This window comes from Peromyscus leucopus, chromosome X (assembly GCF_004664715.2).
Source record: "Peromyscus leucopus breed LL Stock chromosome X, UCI_PerLeu_2.1, whole genome shotgun sequence".
NCBI classification, from domain to species: domain Eukaryota; kingdom Metazoa; phylum Chordata; class Mammalia; order Rodentia; family Cricetidae; genus Peromyscus; species Peromyscus leucopus.
This window is the reverse complement of record NC_051083.1, coordinates 115,825,884-115,851,015: the sequence shown is the minus strand read 5'-3', so window position 1 is coordinate 115,851,015 and position 25,132 is coordinate 115,825,884. Positions and strand designations below refer to the sequence as shown.

Sequence of the window (25,132 nt, the reverse complement as noted above, 5' to 3'; positions counted from 1 at the left end):
AATCAGTTCTCTCCTTCTACCATGTGGGTCCAGCTAATCGAACTTAGGTAGACTAGGCAGCAAGCACCTTTACTCTTAGCTATCTTGCTGGCCCTCAAGCTTATATTTTATAGGTATCTTATTAAACTTCTTATGATTTCAAACTTCTTAGCTCTGCACAATGAAGGGTAGAGTCACTAGAATTGCCACGTGATCTAGCTGTCCAACTTCTGGATATACTGCCAAGAGGAATAAACTAAAAACATCAAAGAAACACACACACTTCTATACCCATTCACAATCGCTAATATGTGGAAATAGTTGAGGTGTCCACAGGCAGATAGACGGGTAAGATAGATGGGTAAGGAAAGTGTGGTGTGTATACACAATGGAGATTTATTTACCTATGAAAATCCTATTATTTGCGGCAAAATGGATAGAGCTGGAGGAAACTCTGTTAAATGAAATAAGTCAAATACAAAAAGACAAATGGGGCGCATCCCTTTTCCTCATATGTGGATGCTTCAACAAACAAGCTGAGTTCACAGGGCGTGTTGCTACATGCTTGTAATGCCAGCACTCAGAAGGATCGCCCAAAGTTTGAGGTCAGGTAAATGACACCGTACATTCTAGTTCAGCCAGGGCTATACTGTACATTCTAGTTCAGCCAGGGCTATACTGTGAGAACATAGCTAAAACAACAAAACAAAAGAAAACACAAAAGGTTCAACCAAAGGTCCAACCATAGAAGAAGTGCAGAATCATGATTAGACACTAGAAATGGGGGGGGGGGAAGACAGGGAGATAGAGGGACGCTGTATAGGTGGGGGAGAGAATGGTTAGGCAGGGTTATTAAGTTTTAGTTTCTTATTGTTTTCTACTCACATCCTCTTTTCACCTGAGAAATTCTTATGCAACCCCAGGTATATAAAATAAGTATGCAAATCAAATATTTGTTGACAATACGCCATAAAGACATTTATTTTAAAACAGTTATTTGTTATTGTCTTAGTTACTATTCTTATTGCCAAGGATAACTTCAGGTTTATTTTGGTTCCTGGTTTGAGGACATGCAGTCCATTAGTGTGGGGGTAGACGGGTGGTAATGCCACTGGTCAAATTTCATTCCCACTTGGGAAACAGACAGAGACTCCCTTATTTAGTCAGAGATCCCAGTCTGGGATGTGTGTTCCCTCCTCAGTTAAAATGTTCTGGAAACATCCTCACAGATATGCCAAGAAACATGACGCCTACCTAGGTCATTCCAAATCTACCTAAGCTGAGAATGAATAACTTCACACATATGCATAAACTTTTTACTATTTTTTAAACATGAGAACAAATTTACCAACTAATAAGATGGATGTACTTGTTGATTTTATGTAAAGAATTAAATCTTGGATGATAATTGGTATGGCAAGCTATAGAGCATATTTACTATTTTTTAATTGATTGATATTCTGATTTTATAATCAGTAATGCTGAGAATACTGCTTTACATAAATACATATTACAATTTTGCAGGAGCTTGCTCAAGACCATTTCAGATACTGTTGGAAATTCTGTCCTAATCCCAAGGCAAAATTAACTTAATTTTTTAAATGAAACTGAAGCCAGCAAACCAAACAGCAATTTGTAAAATTAAACACTCTAATATAATATTCTAATATAATCTAATAATCCAAATACATACTAATTTGATACAGATTGAGTAATGATAGGTTGAAAGTATTAAAGTTTGCTTTCTGTAATTAAATCATTATGAGAAAAATTAAACAATAAGTGAAGAAAACTTTATGTGTACGGTTACAATAAAAACAATGCAATTGGGTCAATGAGACAGCTCAGTGATTAGAAGGGCTTGGTGCACAAGCCTGGCCATCTGAACTCAATCCCTGGAACTCTTAGAAATACAGGAGAGAAAACAAACTCTACAAAATTGTTCTCTGACCTCCACACTGATATCACAAGCATGTGGCCCACACCAGTATCACAGCTTATGGCCCCCACACATCCATCATGTACAAGCACACACTAAGAACAACTTTAAAATATATGTAGAGAAAACACTCCAAGGCCAACAAGATGACTCAGCAGGTAAAGGCTCTTGCTGCTAGATCCAACAACTTGAATTTGATTTCAGGACCTACATGGTAGAAGGATGAAATGGATTCCCTCCCACAAGCTGTACACGTGAGCCATGGCACACACATGCCCTCTCCCATTAACAAATAAACAATGCAGCCGGGTGCAGTGGCACACGCCTTTAATCCCAGCACTCAGGAGGCAGAGCCAGGTAGATCTCTGTGAGTTCGAGGCCAGCCTGATCTACAGAGCAAGATCCAAAGACAGGCACCAAAACTACACAGAGAAACCCTGTCTCAAAAAACCAACCAACCAACCAACCAAACAAACAAACAAACAAACAAACCCAACAACAACAACAAAACCACCATCCCCAAAACCAAATAAACAATGAAAAATTTAAAGACTATAATTCATGATATATAGTAGTGTGATCTAAGGTGTTTCATGTGCTGTTTGTTAGCACTGTGCAAAGTACATGTGTTCAGAACCAAGGAACAGTAGTGCAATATAACATGAGTGCTAAATTTTCTACAACTCTAACATTTGTTGACATGACCTTTTGTGGTGTCATGACCCAGACTTTAAGAAACTGTGTTCTGTAGCACAGCAGGATGACTATTTTACAATAATGTATTCCATATTTTATGAAGAACTAGATGAACTGAGTTTGAAGATTTCTGACAACAAAATGATAAGACTATGGGAAGCGGTACACAATGTATACATACACTGAAATATCACACAGAGCATATTATACATAATATGTTGCAGCTACTATGGCAATTAACATATTTTTATGTGAAAATCTTAATAGTAAAAAAGAATAGGGTTTGTGATATGGGTCAGTGGTAGAACATCTGAGTAGTGTGTTCAACCACCTAGGTTCCATGTTCAGTACCACAAAATAATAATAAATTAAGTCAAATTTGGTCCAGTAGAAGTGAATGGTAGAAAGACTGGAGCTCATGTCCCTCATGCTCTCTGCCTGTTTCCCAAACCTTCAGGTACTTCTATAGACATGGCAGAATTCCATGAATGGAATTCAGTTTGAAAGGACACACACACGTGACCTACCTGGAGAAGTAGAAAGACTGAAGGAGCACAGGGCATTGGTATCCACAGTAAAATGACATAGATATTACACGTGACACATATAAATGTGTATAAAGGTTTTCAATGTAATCTGTATATGTTGTAAGGTAAGTTGAGGCAGGAGGGCAGAGCCCTTTCAATCCAGGCTCTCAGTCTCTGTCTTAGTTAGGGTTTTTATTGCTGTGAAGAGACACCATGAGCACAGCAACTCTTGTAGAGAAAATATTTAATTGCGGGTGGCTCAATTACAGTTTCAGAGGTTCATCCATTGTGATCATGAAGGGGAGCACGGTGGCGTGGCGTGCAGCCAGACCTAGTGGTGCTGGAGCTGAGAGTGCTCCATCTTGTGGGCAACAGGGGGCCCACTGACTGTCACACTGAGGGAAGCTTGAAGAAAAGAGGCTTCTAAGTCCAACTCCACAGTGACACACTTCCTCCAACAAGGCCACACATCCTAATAGTGCCACTCCCTTTGGGGGCCATTTTCTTTCAAACCACCGCCGTCTTGTTGATGAAAGAATTTATAGAAAGACATAGTGAGTCAGCAAGCAGAAGTGTTATTTAATCGAGAAAGCAAACGCATTTATGCTAGGAAGGAGTGTGGCCACCTTTGGGAATGAGGACCAGGATGAGGAAGGCTAGGATGTTTCTTTTATTTGTTACTTATGCATTTATGGATGGGTTGGTCAAACTAAAATTGTTGGTGTCTGTGAAACAAATTACTAGTTAAGCAGCTCCATTGACAGTGGTGAGATAGTCATTCATGTACATGTAGAAAAGGTATTTGTTTGTTTTTGAAACAGGATTTTCATGTATATCCTTGGCTGTCTTGGAACTCACTCTGTAGACCAGGCTGGCCTCAAACTCAAAGATACACATGCTTCTGCTTCCTTAGTGCTGGGGTTAAAGGTGTGTGCCACCACTGTTTGGCTAAAACAGATATTTGAAGTCTTTTTTAAAAAGATTATTTAATGTACACTGTGCTTTGCTTGTATATATTCTATGTGAGGGTATCAGATCCCCTGGAACTGGAGTTACAGATGGTTGTGAGCTGCCATGTGGGTGATGGGAATCTTAACTCAGCTCCTCTGGAAGAGCAGCCAGTGCTCTTAAACCCCGAGCCATCTCTCCAGCCCAATATTTGAAGTCTTAAGCATGCTCAGTTTAAAGCATTTGGCCATATGATTGCTAATCTTAGTTTCCAGCCTGACACATCTTGGAAGGGGGAACTTCAATTGATGAACTGACTCCATCAGATTGGCCTTCTGTCATATCTGTGAGACATTTTCTCAATTGCTCATTGATATAGGATAGCCCAGGCCACTGTGAGCAGTACTGACTCTCAGTAGGATGGCCTGGGCTATATAAGAAAGGTAGCTGAAAGGGAGCCTGACAGCAAGCCAGACAACACAGCTTGGCTGTAGTTACTGCATCAACCTCTGGTCCTGAGTTCGTGCTTTGGCTTTTCTCAACGATGCTCTGTAAGTCGCCAGCAGAAATAAACCCATTTCTCCCCAAATTGTTTTGAACATGGTGTTTGTCAGTGAGCTGACAGTGTTTTTGAAGATACAGTCGAGGATGCTGGAGAGCAGGATGCTCCCTCTTTTTGATTGACCCCACTGCCTAGTGACGTTTTTTCCTGTGCTGGGGTGGGGTGGGGTGGTGAGTCTATGAATGAACGTAGGTTATCTCAGCTTGCTTGAATTAATTTCAGATGTCTAAATTCCTTCCCTACTTATTCTTGGTTTATTTTTATGTTTAATGTTGGGGATGGACCTCAAGGCTTCTCATGCCTGATTGCTAGATAAGCACTCTATGAATGACCTGCACCTGCATCCTTTCTTTGAGGGTTTTTGTTGATGTTATTGATTTATTTATTTATTTTGACACGAGGTCTCACTGTCTGACCCTGATTGGCCTGGAACTTGCTTTATAGAGCAGGCTGCCCTTGAACTCACAGAGATCTGTGTGTGTGTGTGTGTGTGTGTGTGTGTGTGTGTGTGTGTGTGTGTATGTGTGTGTGTGTGTGTGTACATACATATATACATGCAAACACATATGTATATGGATATATGTGTGTATATGTATATATGTACATATATACACATACATGTACATATAGTTAGTCTCAAACAAATCTTGGAGATATGTATATATCTCCAAGGATTGCCTGGATGTTGCTATGTAAGCTAGTCTGACTTTAAATTGGTGATCTACTTCTGCTTCTTAAGTTAGTTCTGGCATTATAATTATATACCACTATGGTGGTTTAGATGTGGAAGACCCCATCAGTTCAGATTATTCAAACAACATCTCCAGTTAATGGCTCTCTTTGGAGAGGTGTGGAACCTTGTGGAGGTGGAGCCCTGTCAGAGGAATTGCATCAGCATCATCATGATTGGAGAGTTTATAATCACACTCCACTTTTTGATTGCTCTCTATGCTTTGTGCTTGTGACTCAAGATGTGAGCTCTTAGTTTCCTGCCACAACACCTGCCACTCACTGCTCTACTACTCCATCATGATAGACTCTCATGCCTCTGGAAGTGTGAGACCAAGTCAACCCTTCCTTCTACACGTTGCCTTGACAGAAAAGTAACTAATACAACCACCATGCCCAAACCAAAATGACTGTGTGTTATGTAGCCAGGAAAAAAAGTTGTTTGGATGAGGTACATGAAAGGAATAACAGAACCATGCTAAAAATGTCTTTAAAATTGTAAGCTCTGTGTTGACAAACTAATTCCACCCAGTTTGCTAAGGCAGGAATCTACAGCCTCTCTCTCCTCTGTCCCTCTTCTGGCTGCCTGCCCAGCTCTCCCTCTCCACCTCCCTGCATGTGGAGAGACTAAGTGAGGACAGACTGGCTCATGTTTCCAAGGGTGAGCTTAACTTTGGAGTTTTACTGTAAAACAGAAGTAAGTTTCCTTTGGAACGGTTTCCGGTTTTGGATCACAGTTTATTCCCCAAAATTTGCCAGTAAAAAGCAAAGGGATAAAGTATAGGTGGAAAAAAAAGAGAGAGAGAGAAAGAGGTGATCCACTCTCTACTGATCATTAAACTTCAGTCCTCAAAGATCATGTGTCAGTCATACTTACTTTCTTGACATTCACTTCCTCAGCAAACATTTCTTGAGTTGAGTTCTGTATGCAGCCACTGGAGTATGTCTTTGCATCCAACTCAATCGGTCCTTTTAACAAACCTGTGAGTATGAATCACTTCCTGACTGTCGCCTTAGGGACCCCTGTGGCTCAGGGAGCTGAAGTGACCAGGTGACTTTGCTGGTTAAGATTGAAAATCGACTTCTCAGTCAACAGCACTGCTGCTCTTGCTCCCCGCCTTGTGCCTGCCTTTGCAGTGGCAGTTGTTGTGGAGACCGTGCTGGGAGCTGTCAAAATATTAACAGAGGTATGCACTCCTGTCCATCAGCGGACAAGCTTTCATTGGTCTAATTTTACCAGCTGTTTATTTAGTGACATAGAAGACGTTGGCTCGGTATAGACAAAGGGTGGTACGTTTGGCTTCTTGCCTAATCTGACTAAATGTACTTTTGAAGACGCCTCTTCCCGAAGCCACTATTTCACTTACCGAGGAAGCACTGGGAGATTTCCCACACAAGTCAGGAGAGAAGAAAACAAGAGGCTTGCTATTGTCATTATTGTTTAACATCTCATCGGGACCTTTGCCAAACAAATTAGACAAAAGAAAAAAAATAGTGTTACAAAAATGAGAAAGGAAGAGATCAAACATTTCTACTTAAAATAATAGAATGGCATTAGACCCAAAAATACATATGTCACATGAAGAACTACTACAAACCCAAGATATAAAATAAATAGGCAAATTAGATTCTTTTCACATATACATATAGCTATTAATTAGAAGATTAATGGCAGAGAAGACCATTATCTCACAAAAACAACAAAAAAGATGATATACATATGTGTGATGTATACCAAATATGTAAAGCCTACATGAGAAATATTTTAATTAAAATAATATGCTATCCCCCTCCTTCCTGCCCTCCTAAGCATGCCCTCAAATCATATCCTCTTTTTCTTAAAAAAATAAAAATGTACAAATAAATGTACAACCTGCTGAGTCTGTCTACTTGTGTGTGTATGTTTTTAGGACTTCATACTGAAACCCAAGGGGGCTCATCCTTGGAGACTCATTCTTTGCTCTTCTTTATTTATAAAAATATGTATTGGATACAACATTTTAGGAAAGAAGGAAATAAACTAAGACCTGAGCAAGAGGCTAGCAAGATGGTTCAGTAGACAAAGACCTGATGACCTGAGTTTGATTCCCCGAACCAACAGTGAAAGGAGAGAATTGACCACTGGAATTTGTCCTCTGAGCTCAACATGTGTGCCCATACAACACATCAATAAATACAACAAATTTAAACAGTAGGCCTGAACAGTAGAAAAACATAGACTGCCATTCATCATCATAAAGATATCAATTATCCTTAAGCAAAATTATAATCCTAACATAATACACAATATTTGTTGCCTGAAACTGGATAAAGTTATAGTGTACAAAAAAAATAAGTAAACAGGAATAAAACAAGAGAATTGTGTAAAAGAAAGTAAGGGAGCATGCCATAACCTCACTAGATATTAAAACATACTCTAGAGCCCCAAAAACTAAACCAGGAGATTTGTGAATGGATGGAAGACAATAAAAACTTCAAATAGACCAAAGTACAAATTTTTGTGCTTGCTAAATACGACTTCCCAAATCAATAGAAGTAGAAATGAAGTTTCTGATTAACAATGTCTGAAAAACTTGGTAGTCAGCCGGGCGGTGGTAGCGCACGCCTTTAATCCCATCACTCTGGAGGCAGAGCCAGGCGGATCTCTGTTAGTTCGAGGCCAGCCTGGGCTACCAAGTGAGTTCCAGGAAAGGCGCAAAGCTACATGGAGAAACCCTGTCTCGGAAAAAAAAAAAAAAAAAAAAAAAAAAACCTAAGAAAACTTGGTAGTCATTTGGAAAAAGTTGAATTCACACCTCACCCCATATATCAGGACAAAAACCAAATAGACCAAAGATTTGAGTTAAAAGAAAACCATTTAATTACTATATTGAATGGTTTTGTGTGTCAACTTGGCATAAGCTAGAGTCATCAGAGAGGAAGGAGCCTCAGTTGAGGAAATGCCTCCATAAGATCCAGCTGTAAGGCATTTTCTCAATTAGTGATTTATGGGGGAAGAGCCCAGGCCATGGAGGGTGGTGAAATTCCTGGGCTGCTGGTCCTGGGTTCTATAAGAAAGCAGGCTGATCAAGCCAGGAGAAGCAAGCCAGTAAAGCAGCATTATCTCCATGGGTTCCGCATCAGCTCCTGCCTCCAGGATCCTGCCTGTTTGATTTCCTATCCTCGATGTCCTTCAATGATGACCAGCAATGTTGAAGTGTAAGCCAAATAAGTCCTTTCCTCCCAAATTTGCTTTTTGGTCATGGTGTTTTGTCACAGTAATAGAAACCCTAAGACAAATTGGTACCTGGAGTAGGGTATTTCTGTGACAGACCTGATCATGTTTGGGGGAGGTTTGTGGAAGGACTTTGGAACTTTGGGCTAGAAGAACCATTGAGTGTTAAGAGCTCAGTTGGATGTTATTTAGGAACATGGAAGATAAGAATGTTGAGAACAGTGCAGAAGATGGAGGCTTGGCTTGTGAAGTTTCAGAGGAAAATTTAAAGACTTTATCAGGGCCATTTGTTGCTGTGGGATGGTCTGTATGTCAAATTGCTCTGATTGGTCAATAAATAAAACACTGGTTGGCCAGTGGCCAGGCAGGAAGTATAGGCGGGACTAACAGGAGAATTGAGAGAACAGGAAGGTGGGAGGAGACACTGCCATCCACCACCATGACAAGCAGCATATGAAGACGCCGGTAAGCCACAAGCCACGTGGCAAGGTATAGATTTATAGAAATGGATTAATTTAAGATAGAAGAACAGTTATCAAGAAGCCTGCCACGGCCATACAGTTTGTAAGCAATATAAGTCTCTGTGTTTACTTGTTTGGGTCTGAGTGGCTGTGGGACTGGTGGATGGAAGAGATTTGTCCTGACTGTGGGCCAGGCAGGAAAACTCAAGTTACAATTTGTTATTTTGAATTAAGATTTGGTTGTTCTGGTTAGATGGGGCTGAAAAATCAGCTGTGATTAACAAGATACCAGAACTACTAGAGCAAAACTTTGCCTTGCTGGGATACTTGATGCTGGTCAGTTGGAGCAAAGAAATTGGCAGTGATTAAGAAGAGACCAGCAACACTGAGGGTAAATCTTCTGGGAAATATTTCATGAATGCACAGAGAAGCTGTGTTCCAGAGGTGGCCAAGATTGTACATTGTGCTGGCAGCTGGATTTAGCAGAGTGTAGGAATCACCCTAGTGATTTTTAGTGGTAGTGGTTTTGAAGGCATGAAGGGGTCAAGGAGAGCAGCTGAGGCTTGGCATTGTGAAAGGTCATTGGTGAAGGTGCAGCCTCAGTGGCAGTTGAAGGCCCAGGACTGAAGGGGTCATGCAAAGAAGTTGAGCCTTGGCACCATGAAGAGAGCCTAGGAGAGGCTATTGGTGAAGTGCAGCCCAGTTGCAGCAGAAGACCCCAGCATTTTGGAGATGCCAGTACCATGGGATGACCACCAAGATCAGCAAGAGCAATGGAGTGGAGCCAGCTGGAACACACAGCTCGACTTCGAGGCTCTAGCTGGCTCCACTTCATTGCTGTTGCTGATCTTGGCTGTGTGTGCTGCAGAGGGTGGAGCTGGAGAAGTGACTTTGGAGGAGTTCAGAAGATCGTTTGTGGATCCCAGCCTTGGACAGTTGGAATTTGGTTTTGCTTTGATTTGATTGTGACTGTGCTCTGACTTTTCCCTCTTGAAGTAAGAAAGTATGTTACTGGGGCCCACAGTTGAGAGACTAAATTTTTAAAGATTTTGGATTTTAAAAGAGATTGGCTATTTTAAAGGGACTAAATTTTTAATATGTTTGAATTTGTAAAGACTGTGGGACTTCTGAAGTTTATGTTTGTAATGTGAGATCTTGAGGATGAATAAGAAAGGAAGGGTTGTGGCTTAACAGTAATGTTTTTGTGTGACAAGTTGACAAGGGGTCAGCTGCTCTGGCTGGCTTTGTGTGCCAACTTGACACAAGCTAGAGTCATCAGAGAGGAAGGAGCCTCGGCTGAGGAAATGCCTCCATGAGCTCCAGCTGTGAGGCATTTTCTCATTTAGTGATCAATGGAGGAGGGCCCAGGCCATAGTGGGTGGTGCCATCCCTAGGCTGGTGGTCCTGGGTTCTATAAGAAAGCAGACTGAGCAAGCCAGGGGAACAAGCCAGTAAGCAGCATCCCCCATGGCCTCTGCATCAGCTCCTGCCTCCAGGTTCCTGCCCTGTTTGAATTCCTGTCCTGACTTCCTTCAGTGATAAACAGCAATATTGAAGTGTAGGCCAAATAAACCCTTTCCTCTCCAACTTGCCTTTTGGTCATGGTGTTTCATCAGAGCAGTAGAAACCCTAACTGAGACAATTTCCAAAATCAAACTTTGAGAAAGTGGTTTAAACTATTGCACACAATCCAGAGCCTAGGGCCAGTAAAATGGCTCTGTGCATAAAAGTGATTGTCACCAAACCTGATGACCCAAGTTTGATCTCCAGAATCCGAATGGTGGAAAGAGAGAACTGACTCCCACTACTGGTCCTCTGACCTCCACACCCTCACTATAGTTCTCTTTCTATCTCTTACACACACATGCATACACACACACAGACACAAAATAAAACATAATTATAAAATCCAGAGACTATTTTTAAAATAATTGAAAATTTTAACTATACAAAAACAAGAAGTTTCTCATGAGACACACAATATAAGCAAAATTAACAGGACAAATGGATGAAAATGTTTGTAATTGATGCCAGTGACATATGAAATGTTTGTGACTTCATTTACTTTTGTATTTATTGGTTTGTTTGCTGTTCTGGGGATCAAACCCAGAAGTCCACATATGTTAGACAGGCACTCTATAACTGGACCACACATTCATCAATTTACAAAACAAACATTTCTAGAAATGGAGGAGAAAAGAGAATAAAGTTCTTTTTTTTTTAATTTTTTGTTATGTGTGGTGGTATTGTGTTCCCCAAAATGTTGTGTACTCGAATAAATTTATCTGGGGTCAGAGAACAGACAGCCACTAGATACAAAGGCTAGAGAATGGTGGCACTCACACCTTTAATCCTAGCATTCCAGAGATAGAAATCCCTCTGGAGATCTGTGAGTTCAAGGCCACATTGGAAATAGCCAAGCATGGTGACACACGCCTTTAATCCCAGAAAGCCAGCCTTTAATCGCAGGGAGTGGTGGTAGAAAGCAAAAAGATATATAAGGCATGAGGACCAGAAACTAGAGGCATTTGGCTGGTTAAGCATTCAGGCTTTTGAGCAGTAATTCAGCTGAGACCCATTCTGGATGAGGACTCAGAGGCCTCCAGTCTGAGGAGACAAGACCAGCTGAGGATCCGGCGAGGTGAGATAGCTGTGGCTTGTTCTGTCTCTCTGATCTACCAGCATGGACCCCAAAAACTTGCCTCGGGTTTGATTTTATTAATAAGAACTTTTAAGATTCCTGCTATAGTTATGTATACAGTATTCTGCCTAACTGCGTGCTTGCAGGCCAGAAGAGGGCACCAGATCTCATTACGGATGGTTGTGAGCCACCATGTGGTTGCTGGGAATTGAACTCAGGACCTCTGGAAGAACAGCCAGTGCTCTTAACCGCTGAGCCATCTCTCCAGTGAGAATAAAGTTAAGATATTTTAAAGGGCAGATTGGTCACCCCCCCCAGAAGGAATTGACATAATTTTTAAAATATTTTTATTTATAATTAACTTACTTTCACATATCAGCCACAGATTCCCCTGTCCTCCCTCGTCCCACCCCCCAGCCCTGCCCCCCAATCCACCCCCATTTTCACCTCCTCCAAGGAAAGGTCTTTCCTGGGGAGTCAGTCCATCCAGGTAGACTCAGCCAAGGCAGGTCCAATGCCCAACACCCTCGCTGTCATGATAGAACTTTCATCCAGTGTCTGATTTTTTTTTTGAGACAGGATATCTCTGTGTAGCCCTGTCTGTCCCCAAACTCACAGAGATCCACCTCCCTCTGCCTCCCAAGTGCTGGGATTAAAGGCATGTGCCACCATTGCCTGGCTGAATTAACATGCTCTTTAGAGATTTTAATTTGAATTAACTGAAGTTCAGGGCTGTGCTGAGATTGCTTTTCTTGTCACCTCCCAGTTTGAACAGCACACATTTTTGTTCAGACTGTGGACAAACCACTGCACCCCTCCATTGCTGTGAGGACTGCAAATCATACAAGCACTGCACTATTTGCTGTCCTTCCAGAACAAAGGACTAGAAATGAGGTGACGGAAATAACAGAAATTCATTTTCTCCTATATCAGAGGCAGAAATGTGAGCTCAAGGTGTTTCCAGGACATGTGAGACGACTTCCCAAGGATTCTAGGTGGTTGTATCCTCCTCCCCATATCTTGAATTCTTGGTGTATTATCTGTCTATTCTCTTCTCTGGGTCTGGGTCAGAATTCACCTCAATAACCTCGTTTGAATTTAATGACCTCTTACAATCTCTTTCAGACCAATCCCATCCCCAAAGTTTCAGAATTATTCACATTTTGGGTGACAATTCAGACAACAACAACCCTTATGAAAGGAAACCTAGAAATGATGAGCAAAATTAGTATGATCAGCAACCCCACTTCTGGAGATCTGTTAGAGAGACAGATCTACAATCATGGGGAATGACATGTATGGCAATGTTTATTTCAGCCCTGTTGAGGCAGAAAGAAAGATTTCAGAGCAGTCGGGTACACAGCGGTTTGTCTACACAATACAGAATGCCACTGTGTGAAGAAAGGAGGAAGCTCGGTAGGCACTGTGGATGGAGATCTATAGACTATGAGGTAAGAAAGACAAGGAGCAAACAGCATAATAATAGCCTGCTGTCTACATAGGAGAAATACATTTGGTTTGGCTTGCATAGTATTTGTATAAACACTGAATGTAAAACAACTGCAAGAAAAGAAACGGATTGATTTGATTATTGGGAGGGGTCTGTGGCATAGAATGAAGCAGGCAGGATAGAAATGAAGTTTTCTATATTTTCTTGGCTGTATGGTTTTCATCTCTAAGTTATGGATGTTCAAAACAATTGAAAGCATGTATGGATAAAGGATATCTAAGGATACGGATATCAGTTTTCATTTGTAAATCAGGTGAATTCAAAATATAATCAAGAGAAGATGTATTTTTAAAATGTAAAGCATAGCTTGTGTGGCTTCTTAGCTCCACCATGGACCCTCTAGTATAAAATGAGACTAACTCTAATCTCTCTGCTTCTGAGAATCGGTATTCTCAGGTTCTTCAAGTTGCATCAAGTGTTTCCAAATCGCTCTCTTTTGAAGAAAGCAGAACCACAACTGTTTCCTCACTGTTTTCTTTTTCTCTGCAGAAAGGCAGTGAGTTTAAGGTCCAGTTGGATTTCCTGTGGACCAAAGAGGAGACTGCCTGGATGCTATTGATCCCCAGCACTCAGCAGTGCAAACGCCCTTGGGTGTGCTTTACTTCTAGCTAATAGAAGTGGCCCAGATGAAAGTAGGGAGGTCTGGCTGGGGGTGGGTGCACCCGAGTGCTCAGCATCCAGCTGAGAGTGAGATTCCTGAGGAAAGCCCCCTTCCTGTCACAGCACCCACAGCATTCTGAATCTGCTTGCAGCCCAGCGGCCTCGCCGAGGATGCTCCATTTAAAAGTGCAGTTTTTGGATGATTCCCAGAAGATTTTTGTGGTTGATGTAAGTGGAAATCACGTCGCTATTATTCTTTTATTATTCATTCAATAATGGTCATTTGTGGACAGCCCATTAGCCAGGGATGTTATGTCTTCTTTAGAACCGAATGAAGGAGGACTGTGGTTTTTAGATTTGGAAAAGAAGTCTGTATTTAATGTCATGATGTGGCTCATGTTTTCCCATTAACCTTTCTTCTAGAACATGCTCTCTTTTCTCAAGGGACATTGAAAACAGATTTGAAAAATACTCCAAATATTTGTGAAAAGGCAGCAACGACTTAGTTCTACTACCCAATAAGGCATTATTGTTCATTGAAATTATTTATCTGTGAGTCTGAGTAGGTTCTGAGGGAAATGAGAGGGGAAAGCTGCCTTCCTTTTCTGAGGAAACCTATGGGTTATGGGGAGTCGAGTTACAGTTCTAATGAGAACTTCAGGCATCAACGACATGAATGAAGGAGAAAAATAGGATAAGAGACGATTTAGTTTGATTTAGTACTTATAGTTCAGAGTTCTTAATATAATTCCTAGCTACAGGATGATTGCATACAATTATACCTCATCTCTTCAAGAAAGAACAAATGTATTAAGCACATCATCTAGTGCTCAAGCTCCAACATCCTAAGATACGTGCAATTTGATGTCAGGATTTATGTATGAGCATTTTGAAATGTTCTACTTTTCTTTTTATTGGAAGCCAAAGCGCTGTTTCCTGTGATATTTACATAAGCTACTAACAAGGAACAAACAGTTCATTTTCCATGAAACTCATACAAAAATGTTGTGTGGTGTTTTTTCCCTTTTACACATAAACTGACAACCACTCTAAGCTCAGCCGTGATGTGTGGGGTGAGGGTAGCCCACTTTTTCCAATGGGAATTTGATTTTGATTGGAATCATGTGTTTTGTTGGTGATGACTTTCTGGCTCCGGCTGCTATTTTGCTGTCTCTTCCTTTCAGTTTTATGTGCAAAAGGCATTTCGAGTTCCACGGACCTGAATGATTTGTTTTGTAGCAAATGGATTCCATTAGAGTTATGGGGCATTTCCTATTCTTTCTTGGAAGTATATTTGAGGGATGGAAAGTGTCTTTTGAGTAATTTGTCCATTTGCTAGCTGGTGGTGGACTGGTGCAGTGCTCCAGAATCCAAATTACTGAGCTGTATTCAAAAGACACTGCTTTAGGCTAAATTTTTAATAGATACCTCAGGCATCTCAAAGAGAAATCTTTGACAAAAAGTGACAGTAGAGTTTTATGAATGTGCAGTTCTAATTCAGATCCAATTATATGGGGAATGGGGAGCAGGGCACTGTAGCTGCACAGAATCCACCTCCCTAGGAGCCAATTCCAGCAGCTTGAAGCCAGCCCGATTTGGCTTCAAGCCCGATTGTCTCTTTCCAGCTGCAACACATTGTGATCCTTGGAAAGACAATGGGAGAGATTTGATACCCAGCAATTCGGGTGTCAAAGCATCCGATCCCTTTCACTCTGTGGAAGGCTGCATCATGCATAGCAATCATGGTGCCTTCCTGAGTGGGACAGCAGCACGGGCTGCAGTGCTATAAGCAGCTTTGTTGTGAGGGAATGGAACTTGACTTAGCATCTGGCCATCTGACATGGCGTGTCTCCTTACCAACAGTACACAGAGTGGTGGTGGTGGCGGTGGCGGTGGCGATGATAATGAGAACAGGGTCAGGGGGTGCAGAACCGCTAGATAGATTACACACGTTCACAACGTAGTGTCTAAGTACAGAGTGAGGGTTTTGAATCCAGATCCCGCCACTCTTCCTTTTGCAGTTGGATTTAGAAAACTCATCTGCTAGTAGCTATCTAGGCCTGAAACATTGCTCACGAACATTATTTTGTATTTTCCCCAAAGGATATATAATTTTGCACGCAGTGGACATTTGTGGCTTTTGTAAACCGTTAACAAGTGCTTCTTTCCTTACCCATGGAAGAAGTCTGCAGCAAGGCAGTCACTAGAAGTCAGGGACACCATAATGGAAATTTGTTCACTGATTTGGATACATAAGAGCAACTGAAAAGGTACAGTCCTATGACCTCCAAAGTGCTGTGATTATGGGTCAGCATCAGCAACATGTTGAGTTTGAAGCTGGCCTCAGATGCATGAGACCCTGGCCCAAAACAACAAACAGAAAAGCAACTTGAAAAAAGTTCTCTTATACTAGCACTCACATTTTAATCAGGTTAAAACAATGCATGGGATTATAATTAAGAGAGCTTATTCGTAGCTGAAGAAAGCCATGTGACAGGGGTTCTGATGGCAAACTGAAATCTGAGGAGGTTTGAATCTTTCCCAGGGAAGATTGTCCTTTAAAGATAAGATTAAAGAAAATAATTTATTATACAAGCTAAAATAATGGCTAGTTAGGCATCTTTGTCAATTGTGTAGCACGTATAACAGGATAAATATAAAAAAGGACATATTATCAGGTAGAATAAAGTCATCAAGAAAGGTTAATAAAAATTCAGAACCATTTATCCAAACTCCAGTGGTATTATCTTTATGATATTCTCAACATTCTGGATCTGTCTCAGGCCTCTAGATTGAGAAGCCTGATTTGTTAACATTTCACAAGAACTGAAATCAAAGACTGACTATAAATCCTCAATGCCAAGCTCATCATTTACAGTGAGATTATGTACACTGGGGTCTTCTAATTAAATGCTGAGAAGGCAAAATGATGTTGAAAAGTCAGGTCTGAGGAAATAAATATGCAGCTCTAATATTTAGCCACCAAAGCCCTATTATTGACATATTAATTACTCACTCATTAATGTGACTATTGAGTTAAAAATTATTATTGATGATCTTGTAAGTTCAGGTCCTGTTCTGGGCACAACTGACTCTACCACAGGGCTAAGTAAAGTTCTCTTAAGCAAGGGCATACTTTAGACTCAGCCATGCTAGCTGGGCACTAACTCGACCTGGGTGACTCCTTTTCCTCCTGTTGAATTGTTGATGTGATTAATGGGCGTTTGTCCTATTCTGTCTTTAACTTGTTAATCCCTTTAGTTAGATTATTAGGAAGAACATCTGGCTCCAGGGACATCCTGTTTGTTTGAAGTTTCTTTGCTCTAAGGCATTGTGTGTTGATTTTACAGATGAAGCATCTGAAAATATTACTCGGCCTTTTCCACTGTGATTTTTCAAGCGTGTTTAGGGAGTGTGGGCAAGGCAGAGAACTTCAGCACTGTCAGAATGTATCTGCTGAAGTATGATCCTAGGAGGAACATGGAGTGAGAATCTCATCTTGTTTTTTAAGTCCCCATATATATTCCATAAAATTGATCATTGTCAAATTCTGGCATCAACCCTAGGATCATCCTTAGAAGATCAAGGGTGGCATTTTGGAGGATGCGAGTGAGGGGGCAAGAGGAGATTTAGAGTAATATTATATGGTTCAAAAAATGATTACAAGTTCTAGTGTAAATTCAATTTTGCTTCTTCAACAAAAGGACTGGAAAAAAAAAGAAAAAAATGGGGTGACTAAAGCTAATCTTTCCTGGGCTGTTAGATGTTTGATTTTGACATTGACTATGAATCCCCAAAACACTTCCCATGTACACACCAGTAGGACTGATGAGTGTCTCTCTAGCGCAACTTCCTTATAACTACAATTGTTTGCTCCACTTAGCTTTGGATGGGGAGTATTATAAAATAGTTATCCCATCACATGATCGGTCTGACGTCTACACACTCCTCTCCTTTGCTGCATTCTTGTCTTCAATGAAGCTATTGTTTCTAGATCTTCAAAACCACATTTCACTTGATAGTTTCTAGACACTAAAATCCAAACAGGAGGTTGAAAGATCTCTGCTTTTACGTTTATCTGATTTCTAGGGGATCTTGCTGACCATCCAGTGATTACACAGTAAGAGGACATTGTTAATCATCTCATCTGGTACCCTGGAATGCCCACAACAAAGGTCACTAGGTCTCATTTGCTAACAAAGACAAAGGGTAGGCAGTGTCTGGACCGAACATTATCTAAGGCAAATGGAAAAGCAAAGAACTGCCCAGTGATTTTTTTTTTTTTATTCAGTAGTGGAATTTACTTTATAGCTACTGGTCTAGGGGTTTCTTTTTCAATTTGTAGTGGTGAGGGAACTTTTGTAATTTGGTCAATAGTGAATTGGATAACCTCTTTTCCCATATTACAAGACTATGTTTTTCCAACTCTGGTATAATAAAATGCACCTGGATTTTAGGCTATGAAACTTGTAGTCTTAGGCCAGTCACATATCCTCTTTGATCTTGAGTTGTTGTGAGGACTAACGTAAATGTGATAATGTTTATCTTAAGTCTGATAAACCAGGATAAATTGGAATCTGCACTTACAAGTTGTGGGGCCTTGAGGAGCTTAGCTGAATCTCAGCTGAATCACAACTGTGAATCACAACAGACTTAAAAAATCAGGAAATTTCCCCCGAAGAATAAGCTATTTAGGTTGTTGAGGAGGACACTAAGAGAGTAAAAAGTGGGAGCTTAGAAGGAAGGGGTAATGATGATATCTGCAAAATAAAATATGAAGATGGACATGCAAAAGAGAACAGAACAAAGAGAATTTTCACAGAAGGAAAGGCACAGTTTGATGGGTGGAGTTGAAAGGAAGATAGGGATTGGCTGAAAAATCAAGGTTCAATACTGATGACATTGTTCAGGCAATATAGTCTACCTGAAGTAGAATGTAGTCTACCTGAAGTAGACTATATGAAGTCTGATCTTTCTTTTGAAGGTGATGGAGAATTGGGGAGCCTATCAATCTCCAAAAGTGAGGACATTAGCACCTGCTTGGTTTATTAACTTATCTGTTTATTTCCAATAGCGACTATATCCATGTGCTGTGTATCTCTCTATGGATGGCCCTAGAATTTACTACCCTAGTCCAGATAACAAATTGTGACATTATTACTTCACAACTTCTTTGTTCTTTGTTGAAATAGTATGGGTGTTTTGTGCTGTGATCATTTCTTCAGAATTCACTGCTGTGAAGATTTCCATGTACATGTAAAATTAACACATCTCTGGAGTAATATGCAGTTAATTGGCTAGTGTGTTGGTTGGGTATCTATGATCAGCCAAAGGGCCCACACAAGAACTGAGTGAGATAGTGGGTTCCCACACCTCTTTTCCTCTCTCCTGGAAAGTGTCAATTTAGCCAGTGGTGATTACAGACAAGAAAGAGGCCGGAAACAAGAGGTGCTCCAGAGGCAGAATTTCTAGAAGCACTTTATGACTCCTGTTTGGACCTGGAAGGAGAGTGAGAAAGGATCAAGCGAGAAGGAATCTTCATGTTCCAGGCTCTTTGACCACAGAGACTGGAACCAGAGTGAGCAGAGTACACTGAAGGGATAATAATAATTTTTCCATTGGGATTTATGGATGGAACTATGAAATGAAATACATCTGCAGTTGCTTTGGACTTAATTCTAGTCTCAGCTCTTACAGTTTTGAGTGGGACTTCAGGAAGGTCACATCTCCTCCCTGACCCTGTGTTCTTAACAGGTGGTGATAGTCACAGCACCTAACTTGGGAGACCAACGTGAAAATAAATGGGATAGCAGATGTAAGGTTCCTGGTACAGGGTCTCAGAACTCAAGCTTGTTCACATCCCACTCCTTGCTCATAGAACTGTCATTTCTACCCTTTACAAAGCAACAGAACAGTCTTCTGCCCCCAAGTGGGGACTTCTTTTCAGAATCCTTGAGCTTGTTTATCACCTCCATCGAGCAAAGCTGCATTCCCCTAGCTCTTTACTTCCTCTGGGGCTTTCAGGGAGTGGTTAATTTGCCCTGCCCTTCCCATGGGATTGTGGTCGTTAATCCTACAAGGGTCAATAATAACTGTCTAGTATTACCTGAAATAATAGAGAGGAGTTTTCTTTGAGGAAGTAGATGGAAGCAGGCAAACCCTTTGTACTTGCCCACATTGTAATTACTCCATGGTCACAATTCATAGTAATGCTATCCCAGTCGAGAATAGCAACAATATTGCTGAATAATGTTCATAGATAGTGTTGATCAACAGTATAGTCTAGATATGTTTTGCATGCTCCATCTTACATAATTCTCACACAAATCAAATAAACAAGTGTCATTATCTAGTGTAGTTCTATCTTATCTGTGACTCAGGTTTAGTCTCATCTATAAAAGGGAATATTATTAGTACCCACTCATAGAGTTGTTACAAATTAACATATATAAGAAAGCAGAACCACTAAGTCTACACTGAGGCCTATGGATATAACTGAATGTAACTTATTATTACATTTTTACTTATTACTTTTGTGTGTGGTGTGTATGTGTGTGAACATGTACTGTGTGTGATACATGTGCAGTGGTCAGATGATAACTTGAGGGTGTCAGTTCTCTCTTTCCACCATATTGCTCCTGGAGATTGAACCCAGGTCATCAGGCTTGGTGGCATTTCACTGGCCCATCCAAGTTTAAATGTTGAACAGACATCCTGAGACTTACGTTCAAGCAACAAGAGCCCAAGACATTGAGGTCAGAAATGTTAGGCTCCTGTCCATTGTACAGGCATGGAAATGGTTGCACACAGAGCTTAAGTTTCCCAAGATCCCACTGCTGCTTAATAGGTGTACCAGGACTCAAGTCACAGACTATTGACTTTGGCTGCTTTGTGTATTTAGGCAGGAGGTTTTGGAATTGCAGTGTGAGCAGTGAAGATTCCTGAGTTTTCAGAAATTTGTAATCTGCCCTGCAGATCCCGGCAGACTTCTCCATATTGGGTCCTCAAAACCAAGGTTTTGTAGATAGAAAAACAGACGGACTGGAGCAACTCACTACCTCCCCCACTTGTGCAAAGAAGGCCAAAGGAAGGAACTTGGAAGGTCAGGTCACAGAAAATCAGCCAGGAATCATAAAGCCCCAGCCTCGACAATATTAGCAGTGTCTTTGCCAGGGATTTATTTGTCATTACAGGGGCCGATGCTGCCCAGTGAACGTTTTTGTTTGAACTGAGTTTTCTCTGTCCCTCACAGCCTAAGGTTGGTTGATTTGGAAAATAAATTCAACTGAAAAAGAAAGAAAACGCTTGTATTCTATCTGTCAAGCAGCCAGCAGGCCAAGTGTGGTTTGGGTGTTGCTCATCCCACCAACCGCCCAGCCCCCCTCAACTGGAGGCCCTTCATCTACTGTCACCTGGCTGCCAGGCTGCTTTCCGGCCAGAGTTCAGAGGAGAGGCCTGGCCTGCAGCTGGCTCTCCCTAGCCTCCTCACTCCCCACAGCTGAAAGGAGGAGGGAACCAGTCCCAAGAAGATCTGAAGGGAGCTTTGTGGGGCAAGGACAGGGCAACTGGCTTTGGAGTCTGGTGGGTGATGGAAGTTTCTTCAAGGCTGCACTCATGGGAAGAGTTTCAGCTAGCTGAGGCCTTGCCACCCTGTGGGAGCCTACCCATTTCTCTGTGAGAAGCCCCTTTTCACATTTTCCCCAGGGTACTCTTGAGGAGTGTGAAGTGAGAAATATTTAGATAAAAGGATAGAAGAGAGAGAAACAGAACACAGGATAACCTCGGGAGGGCCTGGATCCTTATCCACCGGCCCCTTCTGTCTCGTCTAAAAAGGCCTTTTATAGGAATGCCAAGGGGTAGAACAAAAGACCTCCCCCTAGCTCAGCCAAGTGCAGACCCTTCCAATCACCTTGTAACCACGCACATGGTCAGGCAATCCTCTAATGCAGTCCTGCTGGGTAAAGCAAGTTCAGATCTCACTAGGAAAACTTGGTAGACCTCCACACCATCCTCTTACCTTTCATCACAGCACAGGGCCCCTGCCTGCTGTTCCTGCCATCCTGGTGCTGAGAAGTCCTAGCTGAACCGGCCCCCCGCACCCCCTGCAATCTTTGCCAAGCACTCTGTTGCCAACAAGCAAGATTCCAGTGAATTCTATATGCATTTCTCTCTTCTCCAGGGACCGCAGTCCTGTATTTGCCTCATTGTCTGACCTGTCAGGAACACAAACACATCACCATCTTAGAATCTAGTTTCAACTTGTCCTTTAAGACAATGAAGTTGACAACTGCCACATAGAGAAAGAAAATGTTCAAAGTGATTGAGGGGAGTCCAATGTCTTGGGGTCAGAAGGGTATGGCCCTGGGGGCAGGATTAACTGGGGGTAACAGTAGTGGCCCAGCTATTTCCTAATAAGGGCCTGAAGCCTGCTTGCCAAGTGTCAGAGAGCAGTGCTAGCCTTTGTGATGCTTGGTGTCACTCAACAGCTTTGTGCCTGACCGACAGAGCTGGAAAACATTTGGGTAGAGCATCTCTGCCACTAAGAGATCTGGCCTTCAGAGTTTCGGCTGTACCCCAGGAGGTAGGCAGTACAGAGTTGGTCCATGGGCCACGAGGGCCAAGTGCTTCTGATAAGCTCTGCTGAAGGCTGCGACACTGAGGAAACCTGCAAAGTGTCAGACATTTGAAGGAGAACTTCTGCAGGCTGTGGAACGGGCTGACACACAGCTTGTCTAGTTCTTAACGCAGCAGTTATCGCCCCTGCCCCCAACACCACCGGAGTCTTTTTGCAGGTCAGTTTTCTTTATTCCCTCTTTTCCTCTTTCCCCAACTTCCTCCCTGTCTTCTGGGTCCAAGGTGTGGGGCCAGAAAATGGATTTTGTCTAGAATGAGCTGACCCCAGGCCCTGGAAGCATTTAGGCATGGCGCCTCACGGCTAATCGTAGGGCTTAGCTGTCTTGAACAAGCAGCCCTTTGTCCTCAGAGATTCCTTTTATGATGTTGAAATTCACCTTTCAGCAGACTTAGGGAAAGACAAAGGTTCTGCAGAACTCCACACTCAGGATGTTTGAAGTGATTGAAAAGTCTTGTCACAAAGTTACTGTCAACTGCCTTCAAAGCTATGAGATACCATTTCCTCACCTTCCAGGAGGTCCCACTTATTTCACACAATCAGTACTAAGTAAATTTGGGAGACGGGAATGATTATACTCCTTCATCCATTTGTCATTCATTTAACGAGAACTTAGGAGTCCTTACTAATTCCAGGCACTACAGTGGCAGTGAAGGACTTAGTAAAGAATTAAAATGTCCACAGTGTGGAATCTACCAAAATAGGCTTTTCCCCCTGGTTCCTTAGAGATGGTCACTTGGGGCTCTCTGGAGGAAGCTGTGTCTGACCTGAGCCCTAAATGACCAGTGCTAATTATTTAGGCATGTGCTGGGGAGTTGGGGGCTGAGGAGCAGAGGTGAAGCCGGTCTTGAGACAAAGGAGGAAGCGGGGGTAGGGGGTGAGAGTACACCAGGCTGGCTGGATCTGAATGGTGAGGAAAGAGAGTGCAGGGAGTGGAGACGGGAGAGAGAGAAGCAAAAGACAAGGCAGGCATTTCATATGAAGAAATGAACGTTCAGCAAGGTTACATGTGAGCCCAAGACAAGTCAGGAGCCAAGGGCACTGTACTGGCTGCAGAGCTGCCCGGTTTGGCCTCAGAACATCCCGTCACTGTCTCACAAGCAGCAAAGTCGTTCACTGTCACGCCTTCTTTTCGCAACTTGTATTTGGAGTTCAGCACTTAAAAATCTTTTCTAAAATGTGTCAATTTTATTTAGCTCTGTGTCTCAAGCAATACTAAAACAATCGATAACAACAACAGCCAAAACTGCCTTAAATTAGCTGAGGAAATTGAATTTCTGGAAGAAAAAAAATCTATCCTAAAGGAATAGTTAAGGCTGTGTATATAGATGTGTGTACTTCTTTTTGTGCAAAGATATTCATCTTAATTTTGTTTGCAATCACTAAGAGGAGAAGACAGCTTACATGGGCAGCATTTGTGATGCAGAACTAAGCTTTTAAAAAGTTTGTCACTGAAGAATTAGGTGACATACATCAAGAATTATTTAAAAAGCTTTATTATAAGGTCATTAGATTGGCTGACTTATGAGATTATGAGTGTGTAATTTCTTCTTCTTTTTTTCTATTTACTTTTTTCCTCATTTTCTTTTTTGAGACAGGGTCTCATCTATCCCAGGTTACCTTTAAGCTCAATGAACTCACTATATAGCCAAGGCTGGTCTTGAACTCTTAATGCTCCTACCCCCCACATCTCAAATACTAAGACTCCAGATGTATAGTAGCATACCCAGTTCCTCTCAGATTTATTTGTTTATCCATTTTTTGAGATAATAACTTACTGTATTGCCAGGGCTGATCTGGAATCCTAAAACTCAGGTGAGCCTCCCAAGCAGTTGGGACTTCCTAAATAGTTGAAACTAAAAGTGTGTACCATCATGCATCATCATGCCTAATACCTTGATTTTTTAATAAGCACATATTGCTTTGGAATAAGGCCAAAAACCAGAACCAAAACAGCAAGGGAAACTTCATTTAAAAAAGCTGTCCCAATGATAAATATGTGAGGTAATGCATATGTTAATTAGCTCTAATTAATCATTCCACAGTGTATACATATTTTAAATGTCATGTTGCGCATGATAAATATGTGTAATTTTTACCTGTTCATTTACAAATAATAAATTTAAAACAGTTGCAGTATAAAGTCTTTTTCTGCATAAGCCTCAAAATAGGAGTTCCTCCTAAAGTGGTAAAGCTGCTTATAGCAAAGTCATGTGCCCTGCAGATGTTCCAGTTACTGGCCCCTAAGCATCAGCCCATTGTCCACTAGCCCACAAGGACCCCTGAACTCTTTTCCAACCAAAATTATAATGATAATAGCTGGTATGTGTTAAAAGAATGTTTATTGTGTTCCAGGTATTAGACTAGGAATTCTACACGCGTCCCCTACTGAAATCCACAATGAGATGGGTGGTAGCAACACTCCCACCTAACAGATGAGCAGCTGGGAGGGAGGAGTACTCAGGGTTGCAGACTAGCCATGCCTCTAATTCCAGCTGCTTGGGAGGCTGAAGAAACATCACAAGTTCAAGGCCTGCCTGGGAACACATAGACAGTTCAAGGGCAGACTAGGCAAATTGTCAAGATCTTGCCTAAAACTCAAATCTAAAAAAAGCACTAGGAATGGAACTCAGCGGTAGAATGCTTTCCAGACGTGTGTATAGCCCTGTGTTCAATTCCTAGCACTAAAATTGT

The 25,132-nt window shown here is 41.6% G+C and overlaps 1 protein-coding gene across 1 annotated transcript in view; it reads left to right on the top strand.

The window, feature by feature from the left end:
* The first annotated feature begins 13,398 nt into the window (after positions 1-13,398).
* The window catches only part of Frmd7 (FERM domain containing 7), a 43,541-nt gene continuing 31,807 nt past the window's right edge, over positions 13,399-25,132 (top strand). Inside the window, exon 1 of the mRNA XM_028887078.2 lies at positions 13,399-14,034. Coding sequence (XP_028742911.1) covers positions 13,978-14,034 — 57 coding nt within the window. The 5' untranslated portion in view covers positions 13,399-13,977. The remainder of the gene's footprint in view (positions 14,035-25,132) is intronic.